General features: G+C 35.3%; 1 protein-coding gene across 1 annotated transcript in view; it reads right to left on the bottom strand.

Annotated features, from left to right (window-relative positions):
- The window catches only part of LOC140046566 (uncharacterized), a 74,447-nt gene extending 55,448 nt beyond the window's left edge, over positions 1 to 18,999 (bottom strand). Inside the window, exons 1-7 of the mRNA XM_072091259.1 lie at positions 18,700 to 18,999; positions 11,572 to 11,641; positions 10,769 to 11,037; positions 5,394 to 5,732; positions 2,961 to 3,083; positions 2,296 to 2,523; positions 1,805 to 1,960 (exon numbers count right to left, since the gene is read on the bottom strand). Coding sequence (XP_071947360.1) covers positions 1,805 to 1,960; positions 2,296 to 2,523; positions 2,961 to 3,083; positions 5,394 to 5,732; positions 10,769 to 11,037; positions 11,572 to 11,641; positions 18,700 to 18,814 — 1,300 coding nt within the window. The 5' untranslated portion in view covers positions 18,815 to 18,999. The remainder of the gene's footprint in view (positions 1 to 1,804; positions 1,961 to 2,295; positions 2,524 to 2,960; positions 3,084 to 5,393; positions 5,733 to 10,768; positions 11,038 to 11,571; positions 11,642 to 18,699) is intronic.
- Positions 19,000 to 19,765: the final 766 nt, after the last annotated feature.

The raw sequence follows: 19,765 nt of genomic DNA, 5'->3' as shown, positions 1-19,765 counted from the left end.
CTTCTACTTCTTCTTCGAAATATTACTGGGTTGTTTAAATAAACTATCCCATTTTTTAACCAACAATACTAATGCTATACTACCATGGGCGAAAACGTTTCCAGATTGGCGAAAAATAAAACGACTACTTGAGCCATTTTGGCGATGACATATTGACATATGATAAAATAGATAATCAAATAATCATTTTGGCGAAAGCATATAGTCCAACTAAAAGGTCCATTTGTCGATCTCCAAGCATTTATTTTGTTCATTATCACGTTGTTTACTTCAAGCTCCATTTTTCGTCAACTTGTTTCGTTGTACCAGGCGTCTCTTTGTTATTTAAATATGATCGAGATAGCAGAGGTAGACTGCACAGGAGACAGACGTTACACGACACATGGATGATGAAGTCTACCAAAACTATCACGTGTTGTGCCCTCCCAAATGACTACGACGATAGCCGACGGTTGGCTAATTACCGGGATTGTCTATTTTTCGATAGGGTGTACTCTTCCGATTAAAAAGAAACATTATAGTATCTTCGATGAATGACGTCTTAATCTTATCGAGATTTAGAGTAAACAAAACAACATGCGGGAAATGGAAGAGTCTAACAGGGATTTAGCTATAAACACACACGTGCATATTTATAGCTGAGCGGGGCCGGACACCGACTTCTGTGTTGTGTAAATAATCGGGACGGTATAAATTTTTCGCCTTGACAGAAACGCTTCGGCGCAGCCTCGAGGGATGGAAAGACGTGTAGGCCTACTCTGTGCTTTGGCCTATATTATCTTACGTTCAACAACGATACGAGTGTTCGTTTGCTAGGAATGTTCGGTACGACATACCGTCGTACATAATTTTGTAGGCCTAGGCCGGCGTTACTGCACTTTCCCACCTCTTGAGCATACCCAATTTAAAAGCATTAACCCGCTGCGCGGCGGTGACGCTGAGTGACCGTGAAGTCTAGGACACGAATTTCGCCTGGTACGCGATGGAAGCCATCACACAAACATGACCAGCCAAGCGTAAAAAACAAAGTAACATAGCGTTCAGAGGATTTCCGAAAACTGTAAAATGTTTCTTATTAAATTGATAACTGTATGAATGCTGTATGATTAAAAACAATTTGAACAATTGTTTTGATCATATAAAGAAAATACAAAAAAAATATTATTTTTTTTAATCATACAGTGATTTAGGCATGGTTCTCTATCTCAATGCCTTACAAAAACGTTCAGGGAACAGTGTACCTGTTGACATAGATAAATTGACTAAAATGTTTTTACCATTATATTTCAACAATTTTAAATTTTGGCTAAAAACCGATTCATTTGGCTAAATAAAAAAAATTTTGGCTATAGATAAACTGATTTGACTAAAATGTTTTGACTTTCGCCAAATGGCTAAACAAAATTAACTTTTAGTGCTCTCCAGCTACGTCTGAAATAGCCTAGTCTCTATGCTCACGCTACCCATTCGAATTTTCGCAAATTGCGATTGGAGTTGTCAATTTGCGAAAAAAAAATTTATATTATTCGCAAAACTTGCGAAAACAATTTTTCCTTAAAAACTCAAACTTCGTCAGCTTAGTTAGGCTTCAAATATTTTTATGTAAACCACAACGACTTCGCCGCCGTCGTCGCCAGCCTATAATGTAGCGATGTAGCATTACCATCGCGTCAAATTGACCTTAGCGTGAGCATAGCTAGTTTATATTTTCCCTCAAGAAAAATATAATTCCCTTCAAGATGTCAAATGTTATATTTCATTTGCAGCCCTGATAATAGATCAATTGTTAGAAAATTCTTCTAACCTAAGAGACACTCATTAATATCTTGATCACAGGCTCCTCCTTCATAGCCTCTAGGACACACACAGCGTGCTAGACCTGTCAATGGATCAGTTTCACATCGCGATCCAGGGTGGCAAGGACTGCTATGGCAAGCATCATCAAGATGACACAAGATACCTAAGATAATGAAATAATTTAAATTAATAATACTTTAAATATATGAATTTTAAGATAAAAAATGTAAATAAAAATCTATACCATGTGCGAGCCCAGGCAGTGATTCTGTATATTTTCTACACTTATATTTCACAAACTTTTAAATTTCAACAAAATAAATATGGTGATAATACCAGTTCTTGTTTCCTAAAATGTAAAATAAGACCTTTACATTTTAATTGTTCATAGTATGTTCTAATTTTAAATTGTTAAAAATCATTTTCATAAAAAATATCAGGCTAGTGATTTATAGCTGGTATACAAGGCTTAACATCCATATAAAATAAATTTCATACCAGTTTTTCCAGGAGGACATTCACAGACATATGTTCCAACATAATCTTGACATTTAGCGCCTTCTTGGCAATCTGCATCAGCACAATCGTCTATATCAATCTCACAACGATTGCCCTCATAGCCATTGACACAGTGACATGCATATGAACCAATAAGATTCATACAAGTTGCGCCATTTTCACAAATGTTCATGTCGCACTCATTAACATCAGTTATACAATAAGTTCCTTTGAGAAAGTAAAACAAAATGTTATAATTGATGACATCATTAAACAGAACAAAGGAATTGCACTAGATCCACAATGCAAAATGAATAAAGACTCAATTATTTTCTTGGCTAAATATGATTAAACGAAGAAGGGTTCTGTGACCTTTGAAGAGTACACCAAAATTCTAAGCTGCCAAACTACTACAGTTGCTAAGGAATATATATTCCAGGTTTAGTATTAATTAATGACAATAATATTTTTAAAAGGATATTCATTGATAAACGGAGCAATGCACAATAATATGATCTTTAAACAAAGAACGTAATCAATAACTCAGAATCAAATATAATTTTGTTTTAATGCGATTAGAAATCAAAATCTCATTTTGAAAATTATTTCGTAATCAAGGTACAACGACGTGGGAAGTCAACATAATCAAATAAACTTAACATTACCTGTAAAATTGGCGGGGCAGTGACAGGTATATGAGTTAATCCCATCTATACAAGTTCCACCATTACTACACTGGTGATTCAAACAGTCATCGTCATTGGTGTCACAGAAATGACCAGAAAATCCTAAAATGACAAAAAGGTTCCACAACTTTGAATTATTATATGGTTACAGTACATAAAAAACTGCAACTTCACCTACAAGCTGGGTCCAGGGCCGGTTACAAATATTTACCTTTTAGGTCGGCCCCAGAGCGTTTACACTAGCGACGCAGATTACTGGTCGTAAATAATTTTATCGGAAGTACCATTGCATGCTGGGATACGAAGTACAGTTTGTTCAGTTTGTTTACATTTTTCTCTCTCGATCGTCAATTCAACTCTCTGCGCGAACCGACCGTTTTATATTTATACTGTATTGTTGTTTTTTGTCCCATTAAAAACAAAATGAACACCACTGTTTTATATATAATATGGCTGTATTTTATGTATATGCGAAACAAGCGGAGGAATACTTTATTGAAAGAAGATGTCTGAAAATAAATTTAACTATATAAATGATGAAGGAAACAAATTGTCGCCCGAAAAGGAGGAAGGTATGATGTACTGAGAATGTCGGATCGTCATAACAACAACCTCATAAAAAGGTCAAACGTTATTCACGGTTCACTGCGTAAGCCGGCCCAAACGTAAAAGCCGCTCCTGAACCTACCTAGAGAGGTGGCCAAGATCTGCGTCCGGCCCAAGGCCGGCCTAACTTTTTGGAGTATTTACACTTATCAATTGCCGACCCAGGGCCGGCCTAAATCGTAAGTGTAAATGGGGTCATAGGTTAGTGGCTTCAGTACACTCAATAAACAATCCTAAACAACTCTCAGAGGACCAAGTTGTAAATTACTCAAAATATAATATTATTTTGTTAGTCACATGGCATGAAACATGATACTCTCTGTACAGAACAGTACATTAAATTGTTAATGTGCATTGTCCATGCTTCTAACCCAAGGAACCCTACATTTTTTATGTACAGTGGGTAGCTAAATTCACAGTATGACGATTGTAGCTAGCCTTTGCATGTTCATGATGGCCAATTGACCCCATGATTTCTTTAATAACATCTGCTGGGATGCCTTGGCCACTAGGCACTACTGTACTGTAGGCCTACTAAAGCTTGTTTTACTGTCGATCACTGAGTTACGTTGAGTTGCGTTGAATTGACAGGATTCAATGATTTTACATGAATGTGCAATCGTTGAAGTTGAACCGAGTTCAATTTTAACATTACAATCGTTAAAACTGACCAATCAAATGGTTCACAAATTTACGTCATTGCAGTTTGTGAAAAAATAGGTACATTTTTACAACACCAACTTTTAGGGTCGAATATATATAAGCCTAGATTAAGATATTAGCAAAAGCATGTCCAAGGCTGGGTTGAAGCATTAAAACCTGTAACTTTATCAATTTTCATGCGGGCCTGGCTGCGCATGACCAGTCTTGGTTTTGCAATACTTCACATCTGTGTGTCCCAGCAACGCAAAAAAGAAACCATTAATGATCGCATAAAAACTATTAGCGGTCCAGCTCGATCATCGGTATCGTTATTGTATTTTCAACTTTAATGCTTTGAAAATTCAACGCAACTCGCCGTAGCGTTACGTCGACAGTGAAAAAGGCTTAAATCAGCCTAGGCCAGACAAATTTTTGTTTTATGAAAAAATTATGTTATTTATTGTTAATTGTCTGATGAAATCATCGTTCGAATGCTGTTCGTAAAATAGAAGGTTCTTAACTGAAAAGGACACAAATGAGAAGGTACTTGAAATTCAAATTCAAGAACATAGCATGTAACGTTATGGAAAGGTGGCCTATGCTTTGGCTCGCACCACCGATATAAAATTCATTGTTGATTTCCATCAGGCCTAAGTTAAGATAATTAGCATTTTATAGGCTACTGAATCTAGCTAAAAAATATGGTGAACTAGGACAAAATTGTAGGCAAAGGTGTTTTTTTCAGTTTCAAATGAATGTATGTTGTCCTGACCACATCGTGATAATATGGGTTTTATAACTAATTTGCATATTTATGCTCATTTGCATATGAAGGCGATGGGTGATGGAGGGTTGATTTGTTGTACGTGATCAGGATAACATATACATTCATTTAACACTGAAAAACCTTTGCCTACAATTTTGTCCCGCTAGATTCATTTTTTAGCCTATTACTGTAATAGGGGCATATAATAAATCCCTATTTGATTAAACACAAATTTAAATTAAAATTATCCTGGCCTGAAACATTTCTACTGTGGGAAGTGAACAAACAAACAAACTCTAAACTGATTTATTGTAAACAAGGCATGGAGATGATTGGCGGATGGGCAACAACTGAGCAAATAAAAAAAAAGTGAAATTTTATACAGTTATTTTACATACCTGTGTCACAGATACATGCTTCTGAGAAAGCATCAAGGCGTTCACATTCTCCTCCATTCTTACAGGGAGAGATTGCACAAGGCACAAATATATGGTCACAGTGGGTTCCCCTATATCCTTGGGCGCATGTACACTCATAAGATCCAGGGTTATTAAGACATGTTCCACCATTCTGACAAAGGTTCAAATGCTGGCTACACTCATCTATGTCAATTTGGCAATTTGATCCTGTAAATCCACTAGCACATTGACATGTATAACCATTTTGATTTGTATGACATGTTGCACCATTTAAACATTGTCCAATGGCACAGTAGTCCGTCTCATTACATAACATACCTTTTACAAAAAAACAGACATAAAATTAATATTTAAAGTAACATTTCCAACATTGGATATTGCTAAACAAATTATTACCATATTATTACAAACCTAAGTAAAAATACAGTACAGAAAGAAAATACTGCAACTTTTCCTATGAGCTGGCTTCGTAGATTAAATGTAGGCCACGTTGTTGACTTTGTAGGTTACATTGTTTGGCTTTGTAACCTAGTGTACAATAAACGACTTTCAATATGCTACATTTTTATGTTCACGTCGGACGTGATTTGACCTTAGACCAACGCCCTTTGTGTTTGAGCTAACCAAGAGCTAACCACGCCATTGTTCTTTCATCTAAAATTTTCTTCTACAGTAATCTATCCTTGCTTGGATTTTATATACTTTAGGCCTACTTCTATTAAAATTCTATCTTAATTATTTAGTATCTGAAATAAATAAAGAATGAAATCTACATAAGTGATGACCGCACCCAATACTCCCATTCATACTGGTCATGTTGTTTTGGATTTAGGTCTGGTATTGTTCTTTTGTGGATTGTAATTTTAATTACAGAACAGATTAATAAACAACAGTAACACCTTTGTACAGTACTTACCAGCCCACAGTACAAAAACACTTTTTAATTCTTAAAATAATGCCATCCCATCCTTAAATAAAAAATTGTCCCATTCGTAACATTTAATAAATTTTGATAGTAATGGTTTTTTTTAAATAAAATATACAAGTTCAAATTTTTTTTTTAATCTATTGCAATTTAATATCCTTAGGAGAAGATTAACAATTTTGGAGCCATTACTTTAATAAACACAAGCGAGGAAAAAAAAAACATTTGAAATGTCTAAGAAGTAACAATTATGAATTTTGAAATGCAAGTATGAAATTAATAAACAATTTTAATAAAATACTTGATTATGAACAATTGGAACTTAGTGAGAAATAAAAAGTTAAAGTATATTTATGGGGGAAAATGCTAACAAGATGAATGAAATGTAAAGGATTTAAATGATATGTCCCGTCCTTAACAAAAATGTTCCTACGAAAAATGTCAACAATATATTTTTGAATATGATATTTTCACAAAAGTTTCAAAAAATGTGTTTATAATGTATTGCATATAGTTTATAAAAGGAGAAAATAAAATATTTAATTGGTATCAAAACTTTTAATTGAAATGTAAAAAACACCATAAAACTACTATTAAAATGTTGCGGATGGAACAATTATGAATTTTGAAATGTCTATATAAAATTGAATAACAAAATATGTTATAAAATGCTTGAATATGTATAATAGCGACATAGACTACAGTACAGAAAGAAAATACTGCAACTTTACCTACGAAGTAGCTTCGTAGATAGAACGTAGGCTACGTTGTTGGCTTCGTAGGTTCCATTGTTTGGCTTCGTAACCTCAATAAACAACTTTCAATGAGCTACGTTCTGAACTTCGTAGGGAGTTCGTAACCTAAATAAACAACCCTACGATGTTCTTAGTGAAGGTGTGAAATCAATGTGTTAAATTTAACTGGCGGAGGACAAAGTTGTAAATTAATAAAAAATAAATTAAATAATATTTTTTAATCGTAATCTTTTCCTTCGTGCGTGTTTACCTACTCAACGGCGAATATAAATTTCCCACGATGTATAACGTAGAGAGAGACACGATCCAACACAGGTGAACCGCAACGAACAGGCTAACTAATAAACATAATATAGCGAACGTCCAGTCCCATCCAGAAACGATGCCGAGAAAAAAAGATCATAAACAATTCATTCAAAAAGACTGCCAACAGAAGAAGACCATAATTAATACAGACCTAGTTTTTTTGGTCACATGGCATGAAACGCGATACTCTCTGCTTACCGCAATCTCTCACATGTTTTTTTTTACTCAGTACGAGCACGAGAGGGTGGCTACCGTCTGATGACGATAAAACAGTTAATTAAGATCGTGTACCTGGATTTTGTGTCACATGACATGAAACATAATACTCTCTCTAAACTGCTCAGCTCACATGTTTTTTCCCCTCCAAATTCTGGTCGGGCCTTTATCATTTTAAAAGGCCTATTATGTATGTTAAATCTTAATATGGAATATATATTTATTTTGCATATATTTTGTTGGTGTCCTAGCCTAGGTGTCGTTGTTTTTATAATTCGCTAACCACTCTCTTTCGATCTCTAGTATTGGCTGTTGTCTGAATCGTCTCAAATACGGTAACTTGTATATTGTAAATAAAACAGTGATTGATTGTATTGTTTTTCTTGTAAAAATGTTATGTGTATTAAAAAATAAGTATCAATGATATTTTCAATATCACACTGAATCGACTCTCTATGGATCGGTGGGATTTACTCTTTCGTCGGTAACGTACAGGCCTCGAATTTTACCGCGGCCCTCCCAGTTGGCCTCAATGCCCTCGAAAATGAACAGCACCCACGGCCACTACTGCGGGTTTTTTTTTTGCGTTGGCCGTGAGTACCACTGAATTAGATAGAAAATAATGTCAAGAAGATTTGTTTACACGACTCGACGCAAAACTATCGCCTGTCTTCGTTGCAAGGGGATTTCCCTAAACGCATTTATTAATACACAAACAGTAAACAAAACATCGAACATTGTGTAACCAAAACAATATCATCCCGGCCGGCGTGCGTGGTAAATCATGGTATAGATAGTACATTAAAATACAGGGGTGTACACTTTTAATAATCAAGCTAAAAACGTTCCTCGATCGGCGGTTACTGAAAGTATTAAAGTCGCACCACCACACCTCAATAATCGAGCTAGCCGCCTTCGATGAAAAAAAATTACACGCACTCCTAGCTAGCCTAGCCTATCCTCCCCGCCGCCGATCCGGTCGAACACACGCAGTTCAATGCATTGGGAAAACAATTCTATTTGACGCACACGTACCCTCTGATACGAAATTTCACACACGACGTCGTGTAGTACGCGAAGGATCGGATCGTTGGAAAAACAATTCCTTTTGACGTACACGCACCCTCTGATAAGAAAATACCATGTGCGTTCCTGCATGGTGTACTCCATTATACGTGTAAAATTAGGGGTGTCCACTTTTAGTACCAAAGTTAAACCCACACCTCAACCCGACGATCGTTGGAAGTATATTATATTTATATTTCATCGTACCCACCTCAATAATCCAGCCGACAGATCATCGAAAATCTTGTTTTAACAACGTCGTTGAACTACAGTTGACCTACTGATGAGTAGGAATATTTTTGTTTCATTGGGGACTTCTCCTTGACGTTCGTAATGAACGCAAAAAATGTTTTTTTATCGCGTAGGCCTATGTTTACCGGCGGAAAAGTAGATTACGATCGTGCTGTTTGCTAGCACGCTATGAAGTGTCCTTTCCGGCCAACTACAGAGTTGTCCTACTGATGAGTAGGCCTATAGTTTTATTTCATCGGGGACTTCCCCTTGACGTTCGTAATGAACGCAAAAAATGTTTCTTATTGCGTATGTTTAGCGGCGGAAAAAGTAGGGTAGGCTACGATCGTGCTGTTTGCTAGCGGGCTATGAAGTGTCCTTTCCGGCCAACTACAGTTGTTGGCCGGAAAACTAGTTTTATTTCATCGGGGACTTCTCCCTGACGTTTGTATTGAACACAAAAAAATTTTCTTATCGCGTATTCCAGACAAACTAGAGGTGTCACTCAACATGAATGTTACGTGCGAGAGTACCATTTCCGCCTACTTTACTAGACTATGCATAGTATACAGCGAGCTAAACAGCGGCTGTCTACACTTGTATGAAAATATTGGGTTTTTTCACAGCATAGTAGGCCAATTCAAACAACGTATATTTCGGTGTATAAGTCACACTTTTGACAGGCAAATTTGACCTCTAAATTAATCTTATACACCAAACATTATGCCTCACACCACACAGATTGTAGCCTACATATCGTCACCTCATTGGCTAGGCCTAGCCTAGCTGCAGTGTACTAACGTAACGGCAACCTGCTTCTGCCTAGTTTTCAAGGCATTTTAGCGTGATGTTATACTAAATATGATGAAAAGATTTGTTCATTATGGAGCTGTTTTAGGCGCTCCGATAAAATTTCATTTGTAAACGTTTACGATTGGAATAGGCCTAGGCCTAGTATTATTATTTATACAGTAGTTATACACACGATCGCCGACCGCCGTACCACCAGCGCAAGCCCTTCTTGGCGGCCACATGGTCTATCGTATTCGAATAGTATATTCTCTAGCTGATTATAGCATGGACCTAGCGTATACACTTCACGGATACATAGATACTAATCGAATACGATTGTCCGTGAAAACGTGCGCCCCCTCGAAATGATCGAGCGAGGCTAGCCCACACACGTGCGTGTTACACACACGGGCATGCACTTGATGTTGCGGGTGCGAAACTCATGAATAACAAGTTAGAAAGAACTTGTTGAGGCTGGGCGCGGCCGAGCCTAGGTAAGAAAAACCCTAAATAAAGGACTCCGTTGTAGATATAACAATATATTATTACAATAATATTGATTACATTTTTTTAAAAAAATTGCGTCTTATACATCGACGATATAAAAAATACCGATATTTTACTCTCAGTTAGGGGGTGCGTCTTATACACAGGTGCGACTTGTACACCGAAATATACGGTACATTCAGAAATTGTAATGTCACTTTTAATCTCTCATATGCTCTGAGCTGAGGCCCACATGCACAATGTCGACTCGTCGGCAGACGTCCGGCCAAATTAGGATAACCAAATCGTAGGGCGGCTACAAAAATTGATGTCTTCTAGCCTTAGATAGGATTTTAATTAGCGAATAATACATGTTTGTGTGCATTGTCAATGCTTCTAAAGGCGACGACAATGGTGTTGAGTAACTCTATGAACCACCCTCAAGGCATAGATAATTATCATAACAATACATATTAGGCTATGAACAATGACCTATGACGCATAAACTACAAAGCAGTATTTTCTTTCTGTACTGTAAAAGATGTAAAAAATAGGTTTCTATTCTATTGTAAACATACCTGTATATCCAAAAGCACATTCACAAAAAAAATGTTCTAAAGATGTTGTCAGTTGACAATTTCCACGATGTAAACATGGCTCTTCACGCCGACAAATATTATCTAAAGGAATGTCACAAATTTCCCCCTCATACCCAAGAGGACAAATGCAACTACGCTGTGCCCCTGTTGTACTGAGCTCCACTTCACATATAGCTCCATGTTGACAAATATGATTGTGGCAGGGATTAACAAAGTCACAGAATTCTCCAACATACATAGACGGACATCTGTGTAAGAGAACAAAGAAGTAAAACTAATATTTAACTACAGTAATACAGTACTGGACAGAATTATTGCAGATTTTGAACGCATTTAACGCATTGTTAAAGGGGTATTGCTAAACACCGCAAACCTCCTTTTTTGACCAAAAAATAATGTTTTACCCCAAAAGTAAGTTGTTAACAGTAGAAATTTAATTATTTTTTTTACATTGATATACCGAGTGGGTTGTACAATACATGATTCAATCACTTTTATGTTGGTTCGGTGGGGTTTGCTATGTTTTTTTGGAGGTTTGCGGGGTTTAGCAATACTCGTTTGCTCTGGCTGTGATGATTTTTACCCCAAAAATAAGTAGTTAACAAAAAAAATTAATCAAAAAAAAATTGACATCAAATGTGCAGTACACTACAACATTCAGTAATTTCTATGTTGGTTTGATGGGGTTTGCTCTGCTTTTTTTGGAGGTTTGCAGGGTTTAGCAATTAATTTTACCCTAAAAATAAAGTAGTAAACAACAGAAATAGTAATAATTTACTTACCGACACCGGACAGAGTTATCTTCTACTTCACAGGTTCCACCATGTTGACATGGGTTTTGAATACAGGAATCTATGACCATAACAGTGAATTGTTAGAATAAAGTGGAGTTTTCTAATACAGAATCATTTGGAAATGGGAATATACTACTGTAGGCCTAGCCAGTACTGTACTGTAGGGCTAGATATAACTACTGTATACTGATTATGTTGTTATTAGTTGGCCATCGGAATTGTAATATTTGTAGACTTTATGTGATTAGGTGTTGGGTAGGCAGGTTGTATTTCAAAATAAGTAAAGTTTTCATTGAATTACTTATTACTTTTTCACCATATAGAACCTCATCTGAACCCCTTTTTAAACGTCTTGGTATATTAAAATTAACGGATATCCACAATGTTCAAGTTGCCAGTTTTATGTTTAATTATTTTAAAAACCAACTTCCTATTTCTATGATTGATATGCTCTGTAAACGTACCAAATTTCACAATTACAATTTAAGAACTTCTCATTTAAACATTCCTTTTGCTAGACTTACAAAAACTAAATTTTTTATAACTATATCAGGTCCTAATTTGTGGAATCATATCCCACCAAATATCAAAACGTCAATATCATTATTTACTTTCCGAAAAAAGTTAAAGAATCATTATATATCTAAATATTATACTGCTTAGTTAATATGCTTATTATCATTATTTATACTCATATACTATTTATGTCTTACACAAAATATTAGTTGTTGTTTATTATTGCAATCTTTAATCTATACTATATATAATGTATATATAGTATATACTATATATATACTGGAATTATAATTTATGTATACATATTTTTTTTTCATTTACCAATATCGGTAGTTATTTCATTTATAATTATCATGAAACTATTGAAATATAATTTAAATAATTTTTATAAAGAAGATGTTAGTTATGTTATTATACTGTAATTTTTTATCCTAAATTATATAATTATATATTCTAGGTTATTTTTATTTTTTTAGTAATGTGTTTTGTTATGGGTCCCTACGAGACAAGTTTTTAACTTCTAGAAGGGATCCATGATAATAATGACTACCAATTACTGCTTTATCTATGTTCACTTTAATATCTTTTTTCTACAGGGCATCATTTATAAGGAGCGCCTGCGCGACCGCGCTCCTCCGCGCTCCTCAACAGGCTTCGAGGAGAGCAATTTATCGCGCTCCCTAATTTTCAAAATAGAGCCTAGCTTTTGACAGTGTTGATTTTTCTGTCAAGAGGCCTAAAAACACGTGGATTTTTAAAAGTTAAAACCAATCTAGGCCTAGGCTAATAGTATATAAGCTAAGTTATAAAGCTACAAGCCTAATGGCAGTCCCTCGTTTTTAAGGATCGCGAGCGCGATCGCAATCAACAACCTTCGAAAAGGAGAGCAATTCATCGCGCTCCATCTCACAGTACAGTGCGAGGTACCAACAAAGGGGATTCCCCTGCCTGCGCGCATTCAAGGGCGAGTTTACTTCATCGCCTCATAGTGCAACCAGTACGGTGTCATAGAAACACCTCCTTTACAGGAAGATCATGTCCCAACCAATAATTTTTCCCTTTATGTTTTTATGGAACGAGTTAATAAAATATATTTAATTTTAAAAGGAAACATTAATATAGGAGGCCTAAATATAATGTTTATTATTTAAAAAAGCTTAGCTGCTGGTTGCTTTAATTATGTCATTTTGAAGATGGATTATTTCTTCGAAAGTTCTAACCAATTTTGGTCACTCAAATCCTCCTCAAAACACGTGCTGATGTGTGACGTCAGCATCTTCTAGAAGCTCTCTCAGCCCTCCCCCTATTGTGCGTGCGCCCATGTGTGACACATGTAAACACGATCAAATATCTTTCTTAATTATTTTAAAATGACACTTTGTAACTTATTATCAATATTTTAATGGCTGTTGCATGTTAGAATTGTATAATTTATGAATTGCAGGTAAATACTTTTCAGGTTTTCTGTCTGATTTCTAGGCCAACAAGCTAGGCTAGAAAAGCTAGGCTAAAGGCATATAGTTGGCCAGGACAGGATTCTCCAGGCTCCTGAAACCCAATCTACCCAGGCAGACCATAAAAAAAAAAATTGGCTTGAGTTTTTTGTACTGTAGAATAATACGATCCCCACGGAAAATATTGTGTGTAAAGGTGGGTGTGGGGGATTTTAGGGGAGAGGTACAGACAGTATACATTTGTTGTGCCCGGCGGGGGGGGGGGGGGGGAAATGTGTACGATTTAAAATTTTTGCAAGGAGAGCGAATTGCTCTCCTCGGTGATTTGAGGAGAGCGATTTGTTGCTCTCCTGGGTTTTGCATACGTGATGCCCTGTTTCTATTTTGTATATATTCATTCATTATTATCTAAATAAATATTATCTGAATCTGAATCTGAATACAATGCAGTTAAGGAAAAATGGCAAAATCAGCACTGTGGTCATGTTACACTACAAGAGTAGTCAAACCAATATAGATTATCTGATAAATCCTAGAGAGTAGAAAACATTTTGCCATTTTTTCCCTGAATGAATGGGCTTTGATGACAGTTTTATTGTGCTTGAAATGATGAATAGACATTGTTATTTCGACACGATCTAAAATATTTGTACACAATAACGAGAGATGTGAATGCATCGAAATAACAATGTTAGGATGAAATAGGCCTTGCATTTTTGGGAAGGGAGGCTGTATTCCAAAATAAGTACAGTTTTCATCCAACAATGGGGATTCATGACGTCTTTATTGTGCTTGAGAGGATAAATAGAGATTGTTGTTTCGACATGATCGAAAATATTTGTACACAATAATGGAGACATGAATGCGTAGAAATGAAAATGTTAGGATGAAATGGGACTTGTATTGACGCATCATTGAAGAAATCTCAACGAATTTATGATGCATCGGACGCATCCAAAACTGGGAGGTAGGTCTGGTCGGTACTGTACTACTTTCTAATCATGTTTAATAGACACTTATGCATTTAACTCAATACTATAGGAGTTATTTAAAAATAATAGATCTGATAATATTTACTGTGTTGACCTTTAGTATTTATGTAAAAAAGGAAATCATTCCTTTTCATTATTATGCTGTTTGTTATCTTAAATTTTTTTAAATAAATGTAATCCAACCATCTCAGAAATTTGTACTTGAAAGGCAAATGCAGTCGATTTGGGTATTGCTAAACCCCGTAAACCTCCAAAAAAACATAGCAAACCCCATCGAACCAACATAAAAGTGATTGAATCCTGTAGTGTACAACCCACTGGGTATATCCATGTCAAAAAAATATTAAATTTCTACTCATTTTTTGGTCAAAAATGATTGCTAATTTTTAACCAAAAAATGATGTTTTATCCCCAAAAAAGTAGTTAACAGTAGAAATTTAATAATTTATATACCCAGTGGGTCGTACACTACATTATTCAATCACTTTTATGTTGGTTCGGTGGAGTTTGCTATGGTTTTTTGGAGGTTTGTGGGGTTTAGCAATCATTTTTGACCAAAAAATGATGTTTTACCCCAAAAATAAGTTGTTAACAGTAGAAATTTAATTTTTTTTTACATTGATATACCCAGTGGGTTGTACACTACATGATTCAATCACTTTTATGTTGGTTCGGTGGGGTTTGCTATGTTTTTTTGGAGGTTTGCGGAAATTTGCGGTGTTTAGCAATACCCGTCGATTTAGAAAATAACAAACCAATGCCATAGGCCTACAATATATCGTTTCCAAACGTGCCAGTACCCTCTTATGTTTTTTGCCATAAGTATAAGTGGTTAGACCCATGAATACTGTTTAGTACTGTACTACTGTAGCCGCCCAATGCACTGGTTAGCCTAATTTAGATGGACGAGACGACATCGTTGGCTGAATCGACATCGGAGTCGAGTCAAGTTTCGGCAGTTAGGCTTACGCTATTTATTTACCCGATTCACCACGATAAGCGTTTAAAGCGCTCATGAGGTTAAAAGTCAAGGTCATTGTAAACAAAGTGTAAAAAAAAAAAAGTAAAGCGAATTTACATGCGCAGTTAGATGTGCATGAATCGTGACAATAAATTATACAAAATACTCACAACTTTTTTTTTTTAAATATGCTTCATACAGTAAATATATAAAAACAATTGTTGAAGTTAGTTTGAAAATATAATTCGAAAATATAACCGTTAAGGTTTTTCGAAGCACGCCATTTGAAACGCGACAGGCGCATTGAATGAACTAGGCCTAAACATACAACGTAAAATCGTCTAAAATCCATCTTTATTTGTAATAATCACTATTTTGAAGCTTGTATACAATACAGGGGTTACAGTACAGAAAGAAAATACTGCAACTTTACCTACGAAGTAGCTTCGTAGATAGAATGTAGGATTCAGGGACAATTCGGTCCACTTTTTGGGCGAAACGTCTCACTTTAGACCAAATTCATATTCATTTTTTTGGTATTTATCCAGTTTTTAAAGGTGTTTAACAATCCGTATTTATTGATATTGGCAATCTTGATATAATATATATAATTACTAAAAAAACATAATTCTATATTCAATTTATTACTTCGAAAACCTTGTTTATTTCGTGCATTCGCCAAGCGGCCAACAGAGGGCGTACCTTGTTTACATCGTTTGCATGACTAAAAAATTATCATTTTCGACAATGTTTTCAAAATGTTTGCTTTATTGCACCTTTATCCCTAGTAGTACTATCCCATAGTCTCTCTGAAAATAAAGTTTGGGGAAAAAAGCTTATTTTATGCTTATAAATGCATATCAAAGCCGATAAATTTAAGTGTGCCGAATCGTCCCGTTACCGAACGTAGGCTACGTTGTTGGCTTCATAAGTTCCATTGTTTGGCTTCGTAACCTCAATAAAAAACTTTTAATGAGCTATGTTCTGAACTTCGTAGGGAGTTCGTAACTTAAATAAACAACCCTACGATGTTCTTAGTGAAGTACATGTAAGGTGTGAAATTAATGTGTTAAATTTAACTGGAGAAGGACCAAGTTGTAAATTACTAAAAAATAAATAATATTTTTTAATCGTAATATTTTCCTTCGTGCGTGTTTACCTACTCAACGGCGAATATAAATATAAATTTCCCACGATGTATAACGAACGTAGAGACACGATCTAACACTGACGAAAATGTTCCCCGACGCTCCCGATAGATGCCAGTGCGTGTGAGAATGCAGAATTCCAAGTCGCTTTAGGGATGTTTTTTTCAACATTCCCGGTGAACAAACAGCGGCGACGATGCTCTCGGGGCGGCACCTACCGATAAGCCTAGGCCCCATATGTCATTGTCAGATGAGTCCGTCTACTAATTTCTTCATAATTTCGAGACCGGTCTTTCATAATGGTCAAGTTTGGCCTTATTTTGAAGAGAAGAAATAGGTTCTGATGAAGAGATGAGTTTTATTATGAAATATTTATTAATTTTTGTGCATTTGGTAGCCAAAGATAAATTACAAATTGGCATAATCCATACTCCGCCAAATACTGTATTTGAAAATAAATGTCCTTTGCATTATTTTTCTTTTTTAATTTTTAAAAAAATTTAGAGTTAATTATGTAACATATGCTTTTTAGGTCCCAGGGGAGCAAAATAAACTTATGGGGTCAATGGGTTAATCCTACCTTGGCTTAGCAAATTATAAATACACCGACGTCAACATAAAAAAAATATATGCAAAATCAATATATTCCATGTTAAGATTTAACATACTGTAGGCCTATTAAATTATTACGACATGTGACTGTGTAAAGAAAATGGCCCTAGCCTAGTATTCGGTAGCTACCCGGCGGCCCCTCAAACGCCGACCAGAATTGTGAGTGAAAACAAACATGTGCGACATGTGGTGGGTGGTAACAGTAAATTTAGAGAGAGTTTCACGTTTCATGTCATGCGACACAAAATCTGTACACGATCTTCGTTGTGTTTCCAGGCCTGCCATATGACAAAAAAAATGTCTAGGTCTGCACGATCGACGTTCTGATAATATATTTAGAATTTTAACGATCTTTTGTTGTCGGCATCGTTTCTGAATCGACTGGACGTTTGCTATATTATTTTTAGAAGTTGGCCTAGCCTACATACTAGTTAATTGAGGTTCACCATGAAGTAAGTGCCATCGTGCCTCTACCATGGGAAATTTCTATTTATATTCACGTCGAGTAGATAAAAAACATGTAAGAAGAAAACGATACGTACAATCAAAAATAGTATTTATTTATAATGCTTTCGAGTAATTTACAACTTGGTCCTCCATCAGTCAAAATGTACTCATTAATTTTGCACACCTTGTTACCTCACAAAAAGAAAATCTTAGGATTGTTTACAACTGCAATTTTTTCCAGACCTTATGAAATGCATGGGCTAGCGGAGTAACCCACACATGACATGCTGGTGAGAACCTTGTGTTAAATATACATAATGTTTAAATGGGATGGGAAAGCAATTATTTAGTTGTTCTTTTTTTTCCTGTGGAAGTGAATTAACTTTATTTAAACTGCTATTTTCATGTTTACGAGATCTGAGAAATCAGACATTAGCTGAGGTCAAATTTTAAACGCATTTTAAATGGCCTAAATCTTTTAATATTTTTTATACAAGTTTCCATACCAAGTTTTATGCTTCTAACTAAATTAAAAGTATTTTGGGTCAAAGGAGCCCCACATAAATACCATAGCCTAGTATATTCCGAATGAACTGTGCAAGAGTTTTTTTGGTAAAGTAATAATATTAATAGTCACCTTAAATTATGTCTAAACTAGCAAGTATAATATAGGGGTCCTAATATAGGTCTACATTTATAGACAATTTTAGTAGGTGGTAATTCAAAAGTACAGTATAGTAGTCGGGTATCCGCGAGTAGTAGCACTAGGCTAGCTAGGCCTAGAGTAGATCATACTGTACAGTATATTATATAAAGTTAAACCGACATATTTAGTTAGCATTCATATTTTTAAATCGAATGTTAAGTTTGAGAAACAAAAGTAAACAAACTATAATAGTAAAGTGTTAGTCATCAAAAGTTATGATAAACCATAGGCCTACTAAATTCTGTATCCCCATAAACTACTTACTGTAAACGTTACTTACCTTGAGCAAGAGTAACCCATAGGCCTCCATTGAGGTTAAGCACAATCGTAATCAATAGAACTGTTTTGAATGGCGGAACAAAATTTAGCGTCCGACAGCGATCACGCAGGTCCATCCTGCAGACGATATTTTAAAGATATTTTCCACTTATAACATACCAGTAAATGTAAATATACAAAACAGTCTGTACTAAATAAACAATTATATCCCAAAGTAAGTATTAATGTTCCACTTTTAAGCCATGAATGTTTGAAACACAATACCAATAGTTGTACTAAATACCATATAGTACCTTACTTTCGTTATCCAACAACAAACTTTAGTTGTGGGTCGAACACAAAGCAGAGGCGCAGACGAATTCCACAGATATCCTTCCGCGCTGCATGGCCGTTGTAATTTTGTTAACGTTTGTCTATTCATATGCAAATTACTTTTAAACCTCACACGCTTTACGAACGAAAATAATGAGTAGATTATGATTATAAATTGTACTTGAATAAAAAAGACTCTATTGATATATAATGATTACGATTTCGCAAACAGGCACCGATCTTTATTTTTAGCGGAACGATGTGTGAAGGAACTTAATATCATCTTACAACCCCATGGTGTGACCAATCAGACGGCAAATATTAGCGATAAGACAATTAAGATTTTTTTGACTCGTTTTAGTTTTTCTTATAAATTATACAGTATAATGTATACGGTAGGCCCTCCTTCACCAAAACGATAAAATGTTGAGTCAACTTTAGCCCTATTATTGTCAATTATTTGTAAAGCTTAGGGCTATTTTGTAATCAAATTAAGCCACCTTTAACTGTAAATATGTGTACAGAAACATTGTGTTAAATATACCTAATAATAATATGTTAAAATGGGATGGGGAAAAAATTATTTACCTGAAAAAATGTACATTTTCTAATGTTTTTTTTTGTTAAATTAACTTTATTTAAACTGTTTTAAGGCCTTTTCAAAGTCTGATTTTATTAATCTTTGATGTTCATGTTTTGAGTGACAATATAATATTTGTAATGGTCACTTAAACTATAAAAGTAATTGATTTCAC

Source organism: Antedon mediterranea, chromosome 4, assembly GCF_964355755.1.
Source record: "Antedon mediterranea chromosome 4, ecAntMedi1.1, whole genome shotgun sequence".
NCBI lineage: Eukaryota > Metazoa > Echinodermata > Crinoidea > Comatulida > Antedonidae > Antedon > Antedon mediterranea.
The sequence above is the reverse complement of the archived record's forward strand: the minus strand, read 5'-3'. Positions and strand labels throughout refer to the sequence as shown.